The sequence below is a fragment of the Acanthisitta chloris genome, unplaced genomic scaffold (genome assembly GCF_000695815.1).
Source record: "Acanthisitta chloris isolate BGI_N310 unplaced genomic scaffold, ASM69581v1 scaffold605, whole genome shotgun sequence".
NCBI lineage: Eukaryota > Metazoa > Chordata > Aves > Passeriformes > Acanthisittidae > Acanthisitta > Acanthisitta chloris.
The window spans coordinates 19,878-42,530 of NW_008674061.1; the positions used below are offsets into that span (position 1 = coordinate 19,878).

At 38.8% G+C, this 22,653-nt stretch overlaps 1 protein-coding gene across 1 annotated transcript in view; it reads right to left on the reverse strand.

Moving 5' to 3' along the window:
- Positions 1–22,653, reverse strand: part of LOC103802660 (cyclin-dependent kinase 19) — a gene marked incomplete at its 3' end in the record, with an annotated part of 86,370 nt that overhangs the window by 19,871 nt on the left and 43,846 nt on the right. The window contains exons 4-5 of the mRNA XM_009075160.1: positions 6,101–6,158; positions 4,128–4,259 (exon numbers count right to left, since the gene is read on the reverse strand). Of these exons, the coding sequence (XP_009073408.1) occupies positions 4,128–4,259; positions 6,101–6,158 (190 nt within the window). The remainder of the gene's footprint in view (positions 1–4,127; positions 4,260–6,100; positions 6,159–22,653) is intronic.

The window sequence follows — 22,653 nt, forward strand, 5'->3', positions numbered from 1 at the left end:
AATAGAGATTTCTCAGGTTTCCAGATTTATTTTTTCACAATCCCATCCTTTTCAGGTGCAGGACAGTGTTTTAGCCTTGCTTAAAGGGTGGTTGAATGATCACCCTAAAGAATTCTCTTGCCAACAAAACCCGAACCATCTAGAATACTAGAGGATCATCTGATGTCATTTATCAAATATCTGTTGCTTTAATTAGGGCAAGTGGTAAAGAGAGCTAAGATAACATGGTCGTTTGATATCACTGATAACTATACAAGCTGCAACTTGATAAAAACAAGTCCTAATAATGTTATTTCCTTGATAGGCTACAAGATATCCCAGAATGAATCACACTGGAGACTGCCACATGCTTTCTTAAAACCTACGATGAAAAAGAGTTCTTACTACTTGCTTTACCTACTAAAATATTCTTTTCTAATCTGATGTTCCCAGAGTGAAAAAACCCCATCTGATTAATGTCTTCTCTCATGCTGAAAGCCAGCTTACCTTCTCCTTCATTTTACCACAGTTATTTCCTTTAGTTTGCTCAAAATTAAAGTGCAGACACCATGCACTTGACCCATACATGGAAGGAGCACTGTACCTTGACACTTACTTCAACCTTGTTTCTTCAGTATTTTGAGCATAAAGGCATTTTCTGTTGTGCTGGAGATTTTCTAGAAGTTCAGTAACACTATTAATGTTTCCATGATCACAAGCAATTTTACATCTTTACAGCTACTAGGTTTCACCTGAAGTTTGTTCAAGTTACTTTTATTTGCATGTTTTATTTCTTTGCTAGGGTATTAGGATGTGATTAATACACGGATACAGATCCTGTATTTAAATTATGATGCTGGAAATGCAGAAAACATCCACAGGCTACAATGAATTTCACACAGATTTATATTGTGGTAATGGAATAGCAAATTACTTTTGGCTTCTACAACATCTTCCCAATTTGCATTCAACTGCTAAGTTAGTTACTTGTAACTATGGTAGCAGGTATTACACATGAAACTTTATTAACAAGTACTCACAATTCAGGAAACTAAGTACTATGCCCCATGAAAACCTAGCATGGGCTTTTTACTATTTCTGTTTTTCAGCAACAGCATTTTCTTGGCTCTTGTATCTCCTTCAAACATGTTGTTATGTGTGTGATGAATGAGTACCTGTTCTGTGAGGAAATAAATTAAAAGTAGAATGTTTCCTTAGTATGAAGGGACAAACTCCATAAAGGAAAAAAAGTCATTGAAAAACTACCCCTGGAATAATTAAATATGTTTACATATTGTTTCATGTAATACATAGTTCTCTCTAAACAGACTGTAGATAGTCCAATTCCCCCCCAAAGTTAAACCTACAAAATTTAACTAACAGCAGATCTAGAGAACAAAGACAAAAGACAAAGTCCCAAATAAGACAAAACTCAAATTCTAATTTCATTCTTTGATCAAGGATGAGAATTATTTACATGAAAGCAAGAGTATCTAAAGGCTTTATTACAAGATTGAAACCAACTTGGACACTATAGTAGACAGTGTCCAGGATATTATGAATATACTGCTAACAACTAAATTAGATGTGAAGCTAAGATAAAGAAGAGTATTAGATACAGAATACAGAAAATATATTTAAAATAAAATCAAGACAAAGCCAGTAAAAACATAAGCGAACATCTGAATTATGTAGCAACTGCTGGACAAGGTTCAGCATGTTTTGAAGAGAATTGATGACGATGCATTCCAAGTAAATTCAAAGAAAAATATTTCCCACAGTGACAAAATTGGAATAGAATAGACTAAAGCTGGCATGACATTGCTTTTAACCTTATTTTATTGATATTTACTAATTATTAAAAAGTTTCATATTTTCTAAAGGGCATAAGAAAATAGCTATGGAGAACAAGCAGCCAGACTGAATAACTTGCCATTTCTCTTTTCATAATTTGCTGTATCTAATCACCTTTCTTCTAAATTATGATTTCCAACTGAAGAGCAGTTAAATGAGAATCTTGTATGATTTATGAGTTATTACTAAAAGCAATCCGTCAGAGCTCCTGAGAATCATGCAATATTAAGAGATGTTAAAATGAGCATTTCTTGCACAGAGACTTAAGAGAGAGCTCTAAGAGCTGCATCTTTGCCAAAAATATTAGGATTCAAGTTAAACTCTCACTAAAGAGCTTAGCCCATTAAGACTGTCTTTTTTTAAGGGCACATAATGCTGGAAGCAAAACACAGGTCTGGACTCATGAAACTGCATGAACATCACCACTGTCATTTTGTTACTCACCTCTTCCCTCTGCCTTCAAGCTGCACATAGATCACCTCAAAGCACCTTTAGACTTTTTTTCTTCTCTTCAGCCACATATTCCTCTAATCCTCCAGTCAGCCTACAAATCTCAACTTGCAACTTCCCTTGTTTTCATTTCCATATTTTTTACTTCCCTCCCAAGCTGTTCTGAGTGCCCCTCAGCACCCACACTGCATGCCAGGTACTACGTCACCACTCACACCCCTCCTGGGCATTCATGGTGTGATACAAGAAATAAAAGCCTCAGAAATAATAAACTACTAGCAAAACCAGATCTCTCTGAAGCAGCATCATCCTCTACAAAGTTTCATAGGGACTCCTTGTCTGTGTTTTAGAACAGACTGCAGATCCCTCAAGGCAAGAACCAAGTTATTTATGACATAATTAAACAAACAACAGCATTAGACTAATTCATTCTTCAAAGAGATAAGCTGAGATAATGGTACATATCACTCACCTAAATCTCCAAACAATATGCTATCTATCTGTCAGTAAAGGTAACTCCCCAGTACCACACACGCAGGTCACTCAGGAAGTTGGTCCACTCACAGCAGTGTTTTTCACTATCAGCATAGTCAGGGCAATTTAAACATCTAATTTACAGATGTTTAAAGCAGACATTGCCATCTGAAGAGTTATGTTTTTCCATTTCAGATGAAAAGGAACTCTAACAAACCTGAACTTTCTGGATTTTTGATGCTGTCAAACTTTCTCCAAGGATAGAAATGCATGTTAGCTGCCTGCAAAACTGAATGTCACTAGAAGTATGCAGAAGTCTCTTTGCTCTTCTTAACAGTTCCAGCACATTCAAGGCAAGATCAACAGAGAAAGCAGAGTTTGCCCAATTCAGGTCCTCCTGCATTGGAGGATTCCAAATGGAAGAGAAAAGCAACAAAGTAATGTGAAGCGAAAGTCGACAGGAAGGAAGTCATGTGTCAGTTCCTTCATCCTTCAAACATTTTGCTGTATCTGGTAGATGGATAAGCAGGAGTTATTTGAAAAAGGAAGACTGTAAGCCTCAAAGTGTTGGCCCACCCAAGTGAACCTTCAACTGAGATGGCAGTATAACATGGTGTATTGTAAACTCTCTGAACAAAGGCCCACAGAGCATCTCCAAAAACTTCTGTAACAGGAAAATGCCTGCCAAGAAAGCCACCTCTGTACACACAGGAATGATTTAACCCTCTTAATAGAGGGTCATTGTTTCCTTTGCAGTTCAATACTAAGCCAATCATGCAGACAGGATACCTCATGCACATCTCGGAGTTTTTATTTTCCAAACAGCTGGGCTCCAAGGCTCACTGTGCTTCTGGAACTTACTAAAGGGTAAAGATGACAAGACCTGGACATCAGTACTGCCTGAACACGGAGCTTCCTAAGCCATAAGGAGAAAACGATCTGCAGATTGCACACAGCAGGAGACTGCCCCTCTCCTTATCCAGCCACACGCTTCATAGAAGCATCTGGACATGCAACACCCTAGAACAACAACAGTTCAACAGACACATATCTTTCCCTTTCAAAGGTTTGTGAGATAATGAGATTTCTGAGCCCAAATCAAAAAGCCAAGGAAACCAATGCAAAGGATATTTTTGTTTTAAAAACAAAACAAACGCCACATTTAAAATGTCTGGCTCATGTTGAAAAATAAAAGCACAGTCCTCAGAAAGTTTCCATCTGGATAAATCTCTTATGGATTAGATCATACTCCACCTGCTGCTACTTAAGAAAAAAAACTAGCTGGTCACTTGATCATCATTGATCGCTATTGTAAGGCTACTATCCTTACAAAACTTGCAGCCAAACATCTTTCTTACAGAACAACTTACCAATGGCCTTTGTGTAATGTCTGGCCCCAAGTAACAGCTCTGGAGCTCTGTACCAGAATGTCACCACAACTGGATCCAAGTCTGCCAATGGCTTCAAAGGAGAGTTAAACAATCTTGCAAAACCCATATCAGCTGAGGAGTAGGGAGAAAAAATAGAAAACAACATTTACATTTTTATACAAATAAACCCAAATTTAACACTATTGCAAAAAAACTCCAATTATAACAAAAGCTCAAAAACATTTAAAATTAAAAAACAAAGTTTCTAAAAATCCAAAATTATTCACAACAATACTGGGCCAAATTTATCTAAGACTAAATTCCATTTACTTCATTGATAAGACTATGAATGAGAAAATGACTAAGTCCGACTTAAGTGTTTTCATGATGGGATTGTAAACTTTCACGTAACACAGATGCCTGCTTGTTTTTTAAAAAAAACAACCCTCCGTAATAGAAACTTGGTTAACTAAAGTCAATAGTAGTAGGTCTCTAATGTACATTTTCTCTTTTATTTTTATATGTATTTACAAAACTGTGAGTCCCTGTGACTGCTATGTATTTACCCAATGTGCAGAACCAAAAAAACAACCACAGTCTAGACTGTTTGCACTATTTTTTAAGGCATTCCTCCTACTTGAGTTAGAGCAATAAATCTTAGAATCATAGAATGAACTGGGTTGGAAGAGACCTCAAAGATCACCGAGTCCAACCCTACCGTGGTTACTAGTCCATGGCACTAAGTGCCACATCCAGTCTCACCTTGAAAACCTCCAGGGATGGTGAATCCACCACCTCCCTGGGCAGCACATTCCAATGCCTGAGCACTCTCTCTGGAAAAAATCTCTTCCTAGTATCCAATTTAAACCTCCCCTGGCAGAGCTTGAGTCTGTGCCCTCTTGTCCTGCTGCTGGTTGCCTGGGAGAAGAGACCAACCCCCACCTGACTCCAACCTCCTGTCAGGGAGCTGTAGAGGGTGATAAGGTCTCCCCTGAGCCTCCTCTTCTCCAGGCTGAACACCCCCAGCTCCCTCAGCCTCTCCTCATGGCACTTGTGCTCCAGTCCCTTCACCAGCCTCGTTGCTCTTCTCTGGACTCCAGAATCAATCAGTGTACACTGCTATAAAGGTGTATTTTACAAGCAAGCTTTCATTTTATATAACTCAAAAACTCTCTCTAGAAAGAGCCTGGTAAGTAACATTAAGAAATGCTGGATGGGAAAATACAAAACTGGGAGTACTGTCAAACCCACACATTTCAAACCCAATTCAAATCTGAAACTTATCTTTTACACAACTTCACCTAAATCTTTCTGCTTCCAAAGTTATTAAATGCCAAGAATAATTTTCTTCCTGTTACCCATACTAATACAAGCACATAAATCAAAAATTATTAGTTGAACATTTTCAAACATAACAAAAGTCAATGAGTAGAGGTTCCAATATATTGCTACTTCCTTGAGTACTGCCACATGTTTTATTAAAAACCAGTTGTTATCCACATGACTAAAGCTTATGATCTGAGCAGGCAATTAGATTTTGGATAAAGACCATCAGAGTTACATGTGTTTCCCACCTTGACACCAAGCAGCCATTGCATAGCAAACCTTTGGATCTCTACAGACACATGCATTAATGTTATTTATATAAAAATAATTGAAAACAAAATACAGTTTATATGTAACCAACTAATCCTAGCAGAAGTCAAAAGAACCCTGGCCATAGCCACGGGTCTATGTGCTTATTACTTTCTTACAGATGCTTTTACCTTATCAAAGTTCCTTGGCAAACTTTAGAGCTAAGAAATTCCAATCATGTATATTAGATAAGTCTTTAAACTCAGTGAATGAGATTTAAAATGGAAGTAGAGGTACATTGAAAGACTAATGAAGACCTCTTTCTCTCTTACACTGACGATTCATTTTTTTTAAAGTAATCCCTTAGCTGTGCAATGAAATTTTCTCAAAATGTTTACCTATTTTGACTCTTCCTCTTTCGGGACCTTCACCCATTACCAGAATGTTTGCTGGTTTCTGGAAAACAAAATGCAGAACATTTAGCTGATGATTATCTTCAAGAACGATAAAAATACGTACGTTTATTGTACAACGAAAACATTTCTAGAACTATCCCTAGAAGCCTAAAATTACCATACCTTTGTTTTGCTAACATTTAGTTTTTATCCCTAATTATCAATTTCACAATTAGAAAAACAGAGTATTTTGATATTTCACAGTAAGAAATACAATCTTGTACTATATTTGCATTTCCATTTCTATCAGAATGATTATGTTCATTGGAGAGATTTTCTTCTAAAGGAAAATTTTTTATCAGGATAACTTTTATGCCAGATCAATAATCTGGCAAGAACCACTTCAGCCTGCATAACTTATTGAAAGTGATGCCAAAGCTTGGTATGGAAATGCACAGACAAATCACTTTTGTTATCATCGTATGCAACTCCAATTTTAGAGCTGTGCTTGGTTTTAGTGTATGACTGATAAAAGTCACATTGACAAAAGCACTTTTTTTTCCCCCAAGTTGATTTCATGGTATGAGAATTCACTTAAAACTGGAGTATAGGCAGACAGCTCCATCCACAAGCTTTTGACAGCACACCCAGCAGCTTTCAAAGTAGAACAAAAGCTTTATAGGCATTTTTTGCAATCTGCAGTTGTTTGCAACCAGCTGTTTGTGAACACCACATAAAATCTGCACATGACATCACAGCAATTGTTCTGCAATTAGGATCTAGGTTCTCTCAAACATCAATACTCATTCCTTGGAAGCTTTTCCCCTATTGTGTTAACAGCTGTAAAAAAGTAAACAAGATTGAAAACATTAAGTGATTTGAATGAAGAGATGCATAACAAAGTTTCAAAGCAGAATGTTTTGGAAGGTTCATCCAAACAACAGTTGTATTTAAAAACCCTAATGCCTGGAGAGGTTTGCTCAGGCAGGACTTGTTCAAGAATCTGAAAGAGATGTCCAGAAAGCCAACATCAAATATCACATACATTCTCAGTTCCTTGTCACTATTTGCCTGAAATGAGATACTCAAACTAGGGTTACTAATTTGGCTCAAAATTTAAAATCTTTAGCTTTTTTTTTTTTAAAAAAAACAAAACCAACTCAAACCAACAAACAAAAGAAGCACCTTACTTCACCTATTCCTTCTCCTTCCTCAAAGAAGCTGTTCTGCCTTCCCACCTCACACCCTGTGCTAGATATTGCTTCTCTGGCTCCAACCACAGCCTCTCTTTCCAGATGCCAATGCCTCTTTTACTCCTCCTCCACCTCATGATAATTCTCAACACCATCCCTGATTTTTCACTCCACAACATATATCTGGAACCCTTCAACCGGAAATATGCACCGCTGTCGTGGAAAAATGCAAGAGCTGTTTCAACTGATATTGAGCAAACACTCATTAGAAAATCTAGAAAAAATAGAGAAGATGCTTCTGGCCAAAATGGTCAAACTCTGGTTTTACATTTATGTATTGCCCTGAATTCAATATACCAGAGAACAAAACCATTCCATTCTGCATATTCAATAACCAGGTAGCAAGAGAAACATGCAAGTTCATACTCCGTTTTCCTCTGTTAAAAGTCACATAGCTAAAATTGTTCCAACCAAGAGAATGAAATTCCAGTTTTCTTGTCATAATTCTTCCTAAACTTCTGCCTATCAACCTTGATTGAGAATATAATGAGTTTTCTGGATCAACGGGCTGAAGCCAATTGCATGAGGTTCAAGAAGGTGAAGTGTTGGACCCTGTCCTTGGGTCACAACAACCCCACACTGTGCTACAGGAAAGCTGCAGGCATTGGAACAGGCTGCCCAGGGAAGTAATGGAATCACCATGCCTGGAAGTGTTCAAAAAACCATGTGGGTGTAGCACTTGAGGTGATGGTTTAGAGCTACATATAGCAGTGAGAGGCTGGACTCAATCTTAGTTTTTCCAACCTTAATGATTCTATGACTCTATGAATCAAAACCACTCCAATAGACCTTTACATTCAGGATTGGATTTTCAGCACTATAAAAATGCATTCATTTGTCAAGTGAAGAAAGTTTACAATAATTTAGTTACTACACTGATTTATAGGCAATTTTTTTCTAATAAAAGAATTATGTTGTAAGAAATAAACATTATAACACCAGGAGTTGTACTAAGATCAAAATTAAAATCCAAGCAGAAACAAGATTCCCAAAACATCTCACAAGAATCATATTTTATCTGTGACAATACAAGATTCTCCAAGCAGCAATTTCTTCATAGAAAAAAACACTAATTATTTTATCTGCCACAATATTCATAGAATAATTCAAGTTGGAAAGGACCTCTAGAGAACATGAAAACCAACTCCCTTCTCAAAGCAGGGTCAACTACAGCAGATTTCTCAGGCCTGAGCCCAGTTAGGTTTTAAACTTCTCCAGGGATGGAGACTCTACAACCTCCCTCTGAAACTAACAGTGTTTGACCACCCTCACAGTAAAAAAATACTTATTCATACATTAAACTTATGTCCATTGCCTCCTGTCCTGCCACTGGATAGCATTGCAAAGAATTTGGCTCAGTTTTCTTCCTTCCCACCTACCAGATAGGTATACACATTGGTAAAATCCTGCACGAGCCTTCCCTTCTTGAGGCTGAACAGTCCCAGCTTCTGCAGCCTCAGATTAAGTGACTTAGTGGCCCCATGCACACAGGAGATATCCTAGATTAGAATCTATGGAAGCAAGGGACTTGTCCATTTATGCATTTTTTAAGCCAGAATGTTTTGAAGAGATGTTGTTTTGCATAAAATTTAAATCTGTACTAATATGTAACCCACTGAGGATGAGCACCTGCTTGGGCAGCCAGCAGAAAAGCAAGCTGATTTCTAAATTTAGCAGGTGTCATGTTCACTGGCTCTTGTGAACCTCTCTGAGACAGGCAGGGGCAGGGAAGGAATGAACTGGGAAACAACTGAGAACTTATTTCCCCAAGAGCAAGCACCTCTCCTGAGGCACCACCAACCATGTGGAGACAATAGGCATTTTATGGATGGCATCCTGCTGCCTGCAGGATTCCCAACTGAAGTTGGGGCTGTTCAGCCTGGAGAATAGAAGACTGCGTGGAGACCTCAGAGCAACTTTTCAATATCTGAAGGGCCTACAAGGGAGCTGGAGAGGGACTCTGTGTTAGGAACTGCTATGATAGAACAAGTGGTAATGGATTAAAACTGAAGGAGGGAAAGTTTAGGTTAGATATTAGGAGAAAGTTTTTTCCTGTGAGGGTGATGAGACACTGGCACAGGTTGCCCAGGGAGGCTGTGGCTGCCCCGACCCTGGCAGTATTCACAGCCAGGTTGGATGAGCCTTGAGCAACCTGCTCTGGTGGGAGGTGCCCCTGCCCACGGTAGGGAGGTTTGGGACTGGATGATCTGTAAGGTCCATTCCAACCCTTAAATTCTATGACTCTATAAATACAAACACCAGCCAGGAAGCAAAGAGATGCTGCTGTGTCTCTGCCTATCTAGTTGCTATAGAAACGACAGAAACTGTAAGAGTTAGGAGGCTCACATTTAATATAAGCTATAAAAATGAGCAGACAAATCCCTGCTGAGAAATGCAGTTGAGGTTTGACTGTCTAAAGATCATTTGCAAAAAGAACAAGGTCAGCAGTGACAAACTGGAGCAAAAATCTGAAATACCTGCCAAAGGGGATGAGGATGATGCTTTAATCAGTTCTTTACAAGCAATAAGCATGGATAATACTATTTACTTCTTACATCGGTGGGAGAGAGGGAATAAAGCAATTAACAGATCTTGGTGGGAGAGGAAAGAAAATGCTGGACTAACAAGTGTGTTTTTGCAAACAACAAAGTGCCACGACTGGGACTCACACAGACATCCATGTCCTCTGAACCAATGCGCTTCCTATTTCAATATTTGGACAGCAAAGGAGAAGAAAGGTTGAAAGAAACCATCTATGGTCTTAAAAGAGTGTAACAGGTCAAAACAGGAACAACAGCCTAACAATAGATGGCAATACTTTAGTTTTAATGGTTATTGTTGTTATCTCCGCAAGTGCAGTGGTGACACAATTCTTAAGAGATTTGGTGCAGAATTGCAGTCCTGTGAGAAAATGCCCACAGGGACATACCACTTTCCATACACCATTCTTTATTGTTTATATCCAAACAAATGTGTTTCCCTTTTGGAATGTATCACTGGACAAAGAATAATCTGAAATTAGGAGGCTTCTATTGTAACAGAGACTGCAAGCCTTCCAGATAAAAGCTCTCCCCACAACTGCAGAAACTGCCTTGTGATGAGGCCTTTTCAAGTCTCAATTATTTAAAAAAGCAATTGTAAACAGCACAGTGTTAATACATAGATGCACTTTCATTTCACAAGCCAAAACAAGAGCAATAGTTTTTTTGTCTTAGCTTCTAGCATGCTGCTCCCCAAATGACAAAGGTCCTGAGTGAGATGACACTGTTCTGCTTCACAGGCACTACTCAGAAGACTGCAGAGCCTTTCAGTTCAAGATTAAGAGGGAGATACTGATTGTTCACAGAGATTTGCAAACAAAGCTTTTGTTCTTCTCCCCTGTAAGGAAATGTAGACACTCTCCTGCACACTGGTACTAATGCTGTTGCTAACAATCGATCTAATTAATGCAGGATTTAAAAAAGAAAATGTTCTTACAAGATTTTATTATGCACTACAAGCCTCCAAATCATTATCACTTCCATTTGAATTACTTCCACATACTGAAATGCAAATAGAAAAACTGCTATCCCCACTTGCCTCACCTTTTTTAGAAAACTGTTTGGACAACATTCTTCTGATACTGAAGCACTAGAGGAAACTAATACCATATAGAGTAAAATATCTTCACATCTGCTTCTCTTTACAAACCTCTCACACTGCAAACTCATATTAGAGTCACTACTCTGATTACACAGCATCACTTTCCACTTTTTTTTGTCAGTTCTTGTCCTTAACATTAAAAAACTCCCACCATGTTTCATCATATTTTTGGTCTAAATTTTTAATCCTTACCGTTTTCTTCCACTGTTTTTCCACTCTGTTGAAATGAGGGACCTTGCAAAGCAGTATAATTAACAAAATCCATCAAGATATTTATTTCATTCGAATCAATAATGTTTCTAGAGATATTATCAAATTGAGCTAGGCCAAACAAAGCTGATTACATGATCTAAAAAGGCAGTAAAATCACAAGGAATGCAAAATGCTTTGCAATACTAGATCGTTCAACTGAACTCAAAACTCATTTAAATCTGAACAAGAGGGAAAAAAATCAAAGGTAGATTCATAGAATCAACCAGGTTGGAAGAGACTTCAAAAATCATTGAGTCCAATCCTACCATGGTTACTAGACCCCGGCACCAAGTGCCACATCCAGTCTCAGCTGGAAAACCTCCAGGGATGGTGAATCCACCACCTCCCTGGGCAGCACATTCCAATGCCTGAGCACTCTCTCTGGAAAAAATCTCTTCCTAATATCCAACCTAAACCTCCCCTGGCAGAGCTTGAGTCTGTGCCCTCTTGTCCTGCTGCTGGTTGCCTGGGAGAAGAGACCAACCCCCACCTGACTCCAACCTCCTGTCAGGGAGTTGTAGAGGGTGATAAGGTCTCCCCTGAGCCTCCTCTTCTCCAGGCTGAACATCCCCAGCTCCCTCAGCCTCTCCTCATGGCACTTGTGCTCCAGTCCCTTCACCAGCCTCGTTGCTCTTCTCTGGACCTGCTCCAGCTCCTCAATATCCTTCCTGAGCTGAGGGGCCCAGAACTGCACACAGTACTCAAGGTGTAGGAGCAAACTGTAAAGAAGGTATCTGAAATATTTCTTTGGAATGCCTTAGATAAAGATTTTGGTTAAACACATTCCTTGCTTGTATCTGTAACATGTTGAGAGGGGAAACATACTGTTTTCATATGGAAACATTATCAGATAACTCTTTGCATGTTTATATATTCTTATAAACTTTCCTCTGCACAGCAAGCAAAAGTAAAGGAAAGCAGAAACACAAAAACTATGGCCACAATGCAACTAGAGATCTGCACATATTTACCTCATTTTTCATAGTTTGGATGTTCTCTTGAGAGGTAATTAAGCATATCTCTCAGCTGACATTAATTCTTTAAATTCACTCCCCTCAGTTCTGCCTAGGCACTCCCTAGAAATGGCCAAAACATCCATGTTCCTTATAAGAATTCTATGCTTCAAAATCAATTTAAAACAATGGTTTCTTAGGCAATTGCTAGAAAAAACATTTCATTTATAAACTCAAGGTGTTTGATCACTGTGGAAACAGGAAAAGACTATTCACCAACTCTATTCCCTGGTTAACCAATGGATAATATAGTTGCAGCTATGTCATTGGAAAATTAACTGTAAACACTAGGGGAATATGAAATAAGAGTAATCACAAGAGAAGAATATAATTCTGGGCTACATAAGAAGTTCAGAAATGAAGCAGTCTTCCTTTCACACACCATTTCAGGTTTCTTACGGCTGACAGGGCATTAAATTACTGCAAGACAGAAATGAAAACTCCAGACAACTTTGGACGCTGGGCATTGCTTCTGCTACAACAATCTCCACAATGTACTAGGGTACCAGTGGTTTCACCCCAATCAATGACAATGCAATTCAAGTGAAAAAGAAAAGAATGAAAAAACCTCCAGTTAGGAGAATGCCAAAACATTTGACACAAATTAAATTTTATGTTGCTATGCAACATTACCCAAAGCATTCTGCTGGTGCTAGTGCTGCAATAGCGTACTTGGACTTAAAATGCTACATGCAACCTTGAGAAGGGCAAAGAGTGGGGAAGTCAGAAACAAAGAGAAAAATGTGATCATAAATTATCAATGGAAAATGAAATGTCATAAAGCAAATGTTCAAATAATACGCTTAATTCACATTGTCCCCGGGATTTTCAACACATTACAGTACATGCTCCAGCAAAATTCCCATGAAGCTACTCAGCAGTCATCTAGGGCCTTGTCTTTAGACCTTGTCTGGGCTCTTTGGGAGCACCAAGCATAGCATGAGACAAGACAGATTGTTAAACCTCTGTTACTCCATTCCTGAACAGTGAGATGTGCAGGCCCACCATGCATGGGAACAGAGCAAAGATTCAAATCAGAAATAATCTGTAACAATGTTCTGCTTTTTAATGTATTACAAAGAGAAAATGGAAGGATAAATTTCTTTCTGTAAAAGCACAGTCAAACTTTTCCACTGCTGGGGCTTCAAGAGGCATCCTGAATGCCCCAAGATACTGCAGTCAAGTCAAGTCTTTGCATCTCTGCCAGCAAGTTCTTCTTATATATTCTTCACACATAATCTTTACTCAGAATAACAACCCAAAGGCAGATATACTGAGAATACATTTGCACATGTGAAACATTATAAACACTAGTATTTTCCTCACCCTTTCAAAGGCAAAAGCTGAGAGACAGTAAGTCTGATAGAACACTAACATAAGAAAGCCTGCAACTGTACTAAGCTTAGGACTAGAATTGAAGAGGGAAGTGAGATGATGAGATTCTCACCTGTTCCTGGCATTACTTTGTTTCTATTACAGCAGCGAGAAAATGAGATACCATAATTGCTATATCTGGCAATTCTTTCCGTTTCAGCCTGAATTCCACCATTGCCAAATCCTGGTATTTGTTTTATACAATATTCTCACTACTCCTCCTGATTTAGTAGAGTTATTCAGACAGGAGGAGGAAGTCTCAATCCAATTAAAAGACAAATGACTAAAAGTGAGACTGCTGACACTGTCATACAACCTTTTCTTAATTGCCTTTCACAAAGTATCTTTGGCAGTAAAACCCCAATACCTCCATCCCCCTGAGAGCCTGGTAGAGTCAAATAATTAACAAAGCTGTTCTGACTGCAATAAATAATATAGCACCAGATGAATAGATAAACATGTAACCCATCTTCATTACAAACCAGCCTCTGCTTGGATAGCTTAGATTGACTAAATTAGGTTGAAATATTAAAAGCCCTTTTATGGAAATTTCAAAGGAGGAAAAGAATAGGGTAGTACAATTACCTGAAGTGGTTACTTCCATGTTGAGTGTGTCTTAAGTCCCTTTTTGTCTGCACATGGACATAGGAATATAGCTGAAGGGACTCAGAACTATGGAATACATTTCTTTTGTTATTATTTTAGAGTAAAAACTTTTGGCAAGATTGAGAAAAGAAATAAATACATTCAGTTTTACAGGACTTCAACAATCAAAAGTTTATGTCCAATAATAGTTCACACAGTTTAATTAGCTTTTGTCAGTTTCTTACATACATAATTTTGTAGCATCGAGCTACATTTTTTTAGCCACTTTTCACATATGCTGTTTTTCTGTGCTCATAATCTCAAGAAAAAAAAAAAAGGTGAGATCCCACCTCTTCTCCCCTCCTTCGCTCATGTTGAGTTTTAGGATCAAAACTGACCCTCATGTACTCCAGCAATGTAAGTGCCTGTAATACAGTAGCATCGATTTCTCCTTTGTGTGGAAATAATCTAGATCAGTGATTTACAATGTAACCCCAATCCTTATCTATAGTCTTTCCTGGAGCATCTTCTTAAAGCAAGCTCTCAGGTTCCACTGTTTGCAGGGCTATGTTATATGTCCCTTTTTCATCATGATTTGTCCAGCAGATCAGTTTTCAGCAAAAAATTCTATCACCCTAATACAAGGCTTGATGCCTACAGCAATACTAACTGGGATTTAACAATCTACTGGACTATAAGGTCTCAAATTCAGCATACAGTGAATATTGTAGACAACTTAACGTATCACTTGAGGCAGCACAACCTGATGTGGCTTGCAGTGGAAGAAAATCAACTATGGACAGCATAGCATGCAGAAGGACAAAGTATTGCTCAGCTGGCACACGTATTATAAACAGTTATGCAAAACCTACCCTTTAAAACCCATCTTAACAGAAATTTTGCCTAGGTTATCAGCATCACTCTGTTCACCTCAGGCTTCAGATTACATCTCTATTCACCTCTCGCTTTCCTGACTTGTGGGAGATCCTCGGGCCCACTAAGACTCTGATTTTTCAGAAGCCAAGCACCAATGGGCAGGTTCTTTAGCAACAGTTGTATTTCAGCCCCAGTGTTGTACATTAAGTTGGAGAAACCTGATGCTCCTAGTTTCCTCTTGGAGGTTGTCTCAAGGTGTCTCCACCTGAACAAGCAGGTATGAAGTTTAAGCAGCCAGTAAATGCAGCTAGGGCATGCTAAAACTGTGGTAACATTTCCACTGTTATTCAGAAGAGCAATTGCTTCACATTAACCAGACTTTAGAGGAAAGCAGAATCCCCACACCATCTCAAGAGCTATCCTGCATCATGCAGCCCACATCTCCACAACTGCACCCCTTAAATCAGAGCTCCTGGTGAACTGAAATGCTCTGCGCCCATGCTAACAGCCTGCATGGCTGGGGCTGCAACCATCCCTTTGGATGAAAAGACACTGATGAAATTTTATGAGGCAGTGAACCTCACAGGAGACACAACATTTCAGGATATACTGCTATACCAGTATTTAGTATTATACTTCAATATTACAAAGCTAGTAAAATACCAACACAGTATAATGATCCTCTTAAGCCTTTTCTTCTACATGAAAAGAGCCTAAAATAGACAGAGGGAACAAAGGCTATGTTTACAGACAGATTCCTAAGTTATAATACTTCTATTTGTTTTCCAAAGCCTGAGATTTATTAATTACCTACCATTACTCCCACACATAAATGAGAGTAAGAAATATTAAGTAGCACATCTGCATATGTTTACATTCACGATGAGTTGATAATGTTTCTCAATATAAAGTATTTTTCATGTGTACATACTGTAAAATTCAGACGAAGAGTGCATTCCCTTACTGCTTATTACATCAGTAAATGCTATGGAAAGGAGCTTCATGTTTTGCTGGCATTCAAACTTTTATGGTATTCCTTCTGCAGCATATGCTCCAATCTTTACTGCATTATAAGCTCAGCCTAACAATAAAGGTCTATAGGGTCTCGATCTGACTGAAGAATTGAAGACCTAACATTTAAATCAACACTGATTCAGAATGATCAACATCTCAAAACTATTTGAAATCTCCTCATCATGACAATTACTCACATAAATTAAAGGTCATATATGCTTCAGTAGATTTTCCACCAATTTAAAATAATTTTCTAACAGGCCAGGCAGGAACAAGCATAAACCATTTCAATACAGAATGTACTTTCTGTAATTACCATAAACAAGTGGAAGGCACAGATCTGTAACCCTGCTATTCCAAACAGGAGCGAACACTGCCTACACAACAGCCCAGTTCAAGTATTTCATTGCTTGTTTGTGCAACCTTTCTCATACACAAAGGGCATTGTGGTACAGAACTGAACAAACGGCTCCTGCCTTGGAAAGCTGAATCTGAGAAAGGCCAGGACAGCAACAAGGCACATGGGAGCAAACACAGAGCAGTGCATGCTGTGTAAGGAACAAACAGCAACTGCACGGACTGGGTTCAAGGGGTTGGTGTCAGGGAGGGAGAGAACATGGAGTATGGCAAGCAGAGAGGTTCTTTCAAGCAAAAAACACCCTATAAAACACTGGAGCTGGCAGGAAAAAGCCAAGCTTCTCCAGCCAAGGGCATACCTTGTGGAAGCTCTGAAAGGTGTATGAGCAACAGGGAGGGAGAAAAAATGGCTCAGAATACCAAGATTGAAAACCTGAACTTTGCTGAAGAAAAACTATTTAAAATTAAGATTTAATATGCCAATTAAATTATGGAGACCACAAATTATCTTTTAAGACTCTCAAACATTTACCCCAGTTACTTAGCTGCTGTATGCATAGTCCAAGACAGCTAAGTTTTCTTGCCTTGAAAAAGACAAATATTTTCCTTTCTCAGATACCACATTATTTACACAGGTTGACAAATATTTATGTTTAGAAAAATATTATCGAAAAATAAAACAGTTTCACTTTAAGGAACAACATTTTTAATTTGTGTTTTAGTATCAACAGTCACAGTCTAAGACAAGCTGGAAGTAAAGGTTTTAAGTAGTTATGCCCTACTGTCTTGGGCACAAGTATTCTTTCCTACCCATAACTGCTCCTGCAGTTTCCAGGTTTTCACTCAGAAAATCATCACTTGCTTAGCCAGTAGAACCTTTCTTTCCACAGAACACTTGCAGCTGTTCATTTCAAACCAGCACCTCCAAAATTAAAAATAGAGATTCTGCAGATACCCAGCCTAAGTAAACTGGACACAACCAAGGGAGATTCCCAATTCCACCACACATCTTCACTTTACAGATGTGAACACTGCTCCCTCCTTTCAATCTATGAATCCCTTACTAACAATGTGATCATGTTTGAAAGCAAAGAGTTTAGGCATCCTATTCCTGGCCACAGAGCTCACATGGCACTTCTGTGCCAGTGGGAAATGCTTAGATCCCAATACATTTGCTAGAATAACCAAAATGCAGTAGGCTTCATACTTCAACAGCATAAACAACTGAGATCCCACTTAAAAATGGTCTATATACACTTCTGTTAAACAGTCATGTCACATTTGTAGTATTTTCTGTGGGCATTTTCATGTGCAGAGTCATACATTTGAAGCACCCTCAGATAATTCATCCAGATAGAGGAACAAATTAGTTAGGCTAAATGAAAGTGTGAGCTGTCAGCACCTCCACCAACATGAGGGTAACTGCCATGGGCACACTCTTATCATGTGGTATCTTGCAGTAAGCATTAAGCAACTTGCTCCTTTTCATGGAGGAATGAAGGTATCTTTTATTTACCACAGGATACCACTGGTAAAAGTGTGCCCATAGGCACGTAGAGCAGCTAAGGGACTGGGAGTTAACATTCTCCATCTCAGTCACAACATCTCCATCAGGAAAATGGGTTTATACTCTGACCTGCAAGTCCCAGATGAAGAAGCTCCTCAGGTTTGGCTACAGTGATAACTGAAAGATGATAACTGAGCTGCAGCAGCTCAGTGGAGAAATCTCTCTAGATTAATGAGTTTATCCATCTAACCTGAATTCTTACTGTGTTTACAAAGTCCACACAAGATTGAGGCGACGATGCTTTGTCAAATTCATGATTATTCCACTAAGGCTTCCATAATATTTAGGGCAGATTTCTGGCCCTCAAATTTAACATCATCCAGGTAAGATAAAGAAGAGGGTTTGAACTGAACAGACTGGATATAGAGACTTAAAGTGTCCATGGAAATTACTACAGTTTATTAAAAGCTGCATGGTATCTAAAGCAAAATGCTTCTTCTGCCCTGAAACTGTCTTGGTTTGTGAATGCAAACAGAACTAAAAACCACATTGGAAAGAGCAATGGAGACAACCAGACCAGAGTAAGTTACACAAGCAGCAAGTTGTTTCTTCATTTCCTTTCTTCAGAAGTGTACAAGAAGCTTTTTTGGGGGGGGAAATAAGTACATTACATATATTTATTTAGTGTAACATACTGCTCCGACTTGGCATTTCAGATTCTTAAAGCTTGTTTCACTTTTATTTTACGACCTAATAAAAATGCATCCAAAGAAAATTATGTTAAGAGATGCTTTCATGAACAAATACATTAGGTATTACTTGTACTCATTAATGCAAACCAAAAAGCAGTTCTTGTCAGGATATTAACAGGTGGTGCTTAAATATTTCAGGTAGTCAGCTGAAGACAAGGTGTGGGAGTCTGATTGTTAACCACTTTTGATGACTAGACTCTTCCCAAATGACATATGCAACACAAACAAAATCATTAAATCATCTTACAAAAATTTCATCCAACACATTAACATTTACTTATTACCTTCTTCATGTCTCTGTAGTTATTTGCAACACTTTTATCATAGTTCTACAGCAAAGATCAAGACCCCTCTTACACACTGAAGTTGCTGTATCTCATACCACATGGAAGAGTTAGTCATTGGCTTGGAATGCTTACAGATGGTTTTCAGCTCAAACTATTGCAACCTTTTTCAATCAATTGCCAATCAAGGCCAATTCTGGACTGAAGTCTGTGGCTGAAGATTTTCAGACACTTATAAACTTCTCATGCAAGTTACTTAATTATGATATGGGATCAGTTTGACGCCTCCAAAAACCCTTTCGTCAGTAACACATATAGTTCCAATAATATAAATAGCACAAACATTTCTGAAAAATTTAGAATTGGGTTTTTTGGTCGCATTTTTTATTTTTAAAGTATACAGACAAAAAGTTATTTGCTGTTTAAAGAAAAAAAAAGTCTGTTAAACCTAAAATAGATAAACTCCCTTTTTATTTTGTAAAGGATCTTCCCAATAATTCCTAAATGCTTTAGAGGAATTACATATAAACTAAGACATGTCAGAACTACAGACTCTAGCAGCTTAAACATACCATGATCACACTATTCATTCTTAAAGCTACTAATGGAAGTTAAAAGCTGGAAGGTATACAGCAAGAAGATTTGGAACAGGGAATTTTGAGTGGGGAAACACAGAAAAGATGTTTTGGGAGACAAAAGCCTTACAAAAGACAGTCAACATCCTTTCTGAGGCAGAGGCACCACAGTAGGGACTGTTTGCAAATTCTAGAGACCCTTAGGTTTTAAAAAGTCTGTGAAATTTCTGCACAAGTATAGTACTTTTCATGAGAACCTAAACCAAAAGAAGGTCACTCCACCTGGAATGTGTGAGCATTGTACCTGTACCAGTCACACAGCTCGAAGCTGCGAAGGCTAAAGGGAGGAGCAATAATTAAAACTGTGAAGATGAGAGAGGAGTATTTCAGGAAAGTCAAAGCTGAGTCAAGGTTATATATGAGTAATGTTAAGTGGCAAAAGGCAGATCAACAGATAGAGGAACGTGGGCAGAGGAGCAGGAAGCTGGAAGCAAATGAAAGATTTGTGTCAAGAAAGAAAACAGAGAAGAGTTGTGAAAAAGGCTCTACGTGCCGAAAACAAAATCTGAAGTAGTTCAGAACTAATTATAATATTTTTCCACTCAACAATTATGCCCTTTTAAAAAACGAAAAAACAACCTGCAAAGACATGCAATGGCTGTGAGAAACCTCCAGGTCCTGAGAAACATTCTGTGACTCACATCACAAATACGAGCACGTTACAGTGTGGCAGGTCAAGCTGTCCTGCATTTTTTATTTTTTAAAATTAAACGGCTCCAAACACATAGTACGCTTTCAAAGAAAGACATGACTGTCCTTGCTACAGCAAATATGCCCCAACTTACTAGGAAAAATACCTATGTTCCCAGTGCCCAAGGCTTATCATTTACCTTGCTGTTGATGTTGCAAATAGGTCCTTGGACATTATCACAAAAATTAAGTGCTTAAAACACAAACTCCCTGCAGGAATTTTTGTTTTCTTTTTTTCAAGCTGCATAAACAGGCTAGGCACTCAATTCCTGCTCCTCAAAGCCACATTGTGTCTTTTGGAAAGCTTCCTGTGTAAGGCAGTGCCTTTAAGAAAACCCCAAGCTTTCAGAAGATACCCTCAGAGCCCTTTATGCTCCCCATTACTCTGTCTCATCTTTTGTACACGCTATGCTCATCAGTTGAAATTCTTCTCTACAGTTGCAACATCAATTTTGAAAACAGTCATGCTGCAAACTTAGGACCAGGATGAAAGTCTAGGGGAGCTTTATTAGAGGTTATAATAGCTTTAATACAGATTTAATGGCTGCAATATCCCTACTATTAAAAATCCAAAAGCTATCAGCTCATTTGACAACTTGAAACTTGATATTAATAAGACAAAAAGAGACACACACCTCACACCCCAATTCTGAACAGAATTACTCTAAGACTGAAGTGCTTCTTGCACACTGAAGACTAAATTAGACATCCACTGTAGGAGGACTGTACCCCAAAAGTCTGAATTGTTCTACAAGCTCAACATATGGGTACCAGACAGACAAGAACAATGCCATACAGTCATTATTATACTGACATTTTAGTTACTCACATTTTAATTTTCATTAATTCTCAGAAACAACGTAAAGCACTTGCAAATTAATGCAGTAGCTATCCAGTTTTAATGATGGTACATTAGGATATTTTATCTCACCCTCATTAAGGAGTGAGGTGTCAAAGGACTACGTATTTTCTGCAGGATAAAAACATGCAGGTGAGTAGTTACTACAGAGCAAATCCACACCCTAGACTGCCTTGCTGCAACTTGTTCACATAGCCATACCTTCCACATTAGTTTAAGGTTTTCAACTAAATTAAAACTACTTAAATACTGGAAAAAGGTTCCACATCATATGCACCAAGAAAAACAGCTGCATGGTTTGTAACGTTGCTGCCTCCATCAGTCCATGCCTTCTCTTGGCTGGAGGTAATCACACAGAGGGTTGTAGTGAATGGGCTTCTCTGCCGTGGCCCTCCAGCCTACTTCTAGCACTTTATCAGGAATAAATATGTTTTTGTCGAGGGCAAAAGTTAGCACTGGGGCTGTGGGCCGGGACAGACAGCAGAGAAGCACAGAAACCACCGACTGCATGGTGCCTAGCATCACCTCCAGTGCAGCAGAGGGCTAGGCAATCTGAGCCAACACCACCTTGTGCTGGCACAGCTGAACGGAGCACAGAACACTCACAGAATAGCCACATAGGCACCTTTCGTACCATTCAGAATAGCCACAAAAAATTTCTGTTTAACACACTTTAGTTAATGTCTTTCAACAGTTAATGCAGACTTTGAGTGTTCCCATGCACAAAACCTGGGGGGGAGAGACTGGCATCTAGTACATCTCCAATGAAGCAAAAAGAAGAGATTCAGATTAGATGTTAGGAAAGAATTTTCCCCTGTTAGGGTGTTCTGGCGCTGGAATAGGTTGCCCAGGGAGGTGGTGGAGTCACCATCCCTGGAAGTGTTTAAGAGGCATCTGCATCTGATGCTGGAGGATATGGTTTAAGGTTCAGGGGTTCCTGCAGAGTGGCAGGTTAACAGTTGGACTCAATGATCTTAGGGGTCTTCTCCAACCCTCATGATTCTATGATGCTACAAACAGTCATTAAGAAAGCAGAACTGTGGGGATCAGCACTTGAGTAAACTACAGGTTATAAAGGAACAGGGGGAAAAAATAAAAATCAACACTTCCACGCTGCAGGAGGATAAAAATCGTGAAATGAGAGAAACTAGAGAACAGCTTAAAGCTTTGCTAAACATTTGTTTCAAATTTAACAAATCACTTGCAACATACACTCAAGTCTTTTTACATCACACCGAAAAGATGACTTTTAGGTCCCCTAAAAGGTTCACTGCTACTGCAAGCCCTTCCCACCCCACTACAGAAGCTGGCACTAAAGAAGAACAGCAGCTCCCCACCAAAGCAAGGAAACACACAGAGAAATAAGCTCCCAAGTAAATCCTACATCCTAGTAAAGTGCAGCAGGTAGCCAGAGATGGCATATGTATTTGCTGACAGTAGGATCTAGTAAGAAGCTACTGAAT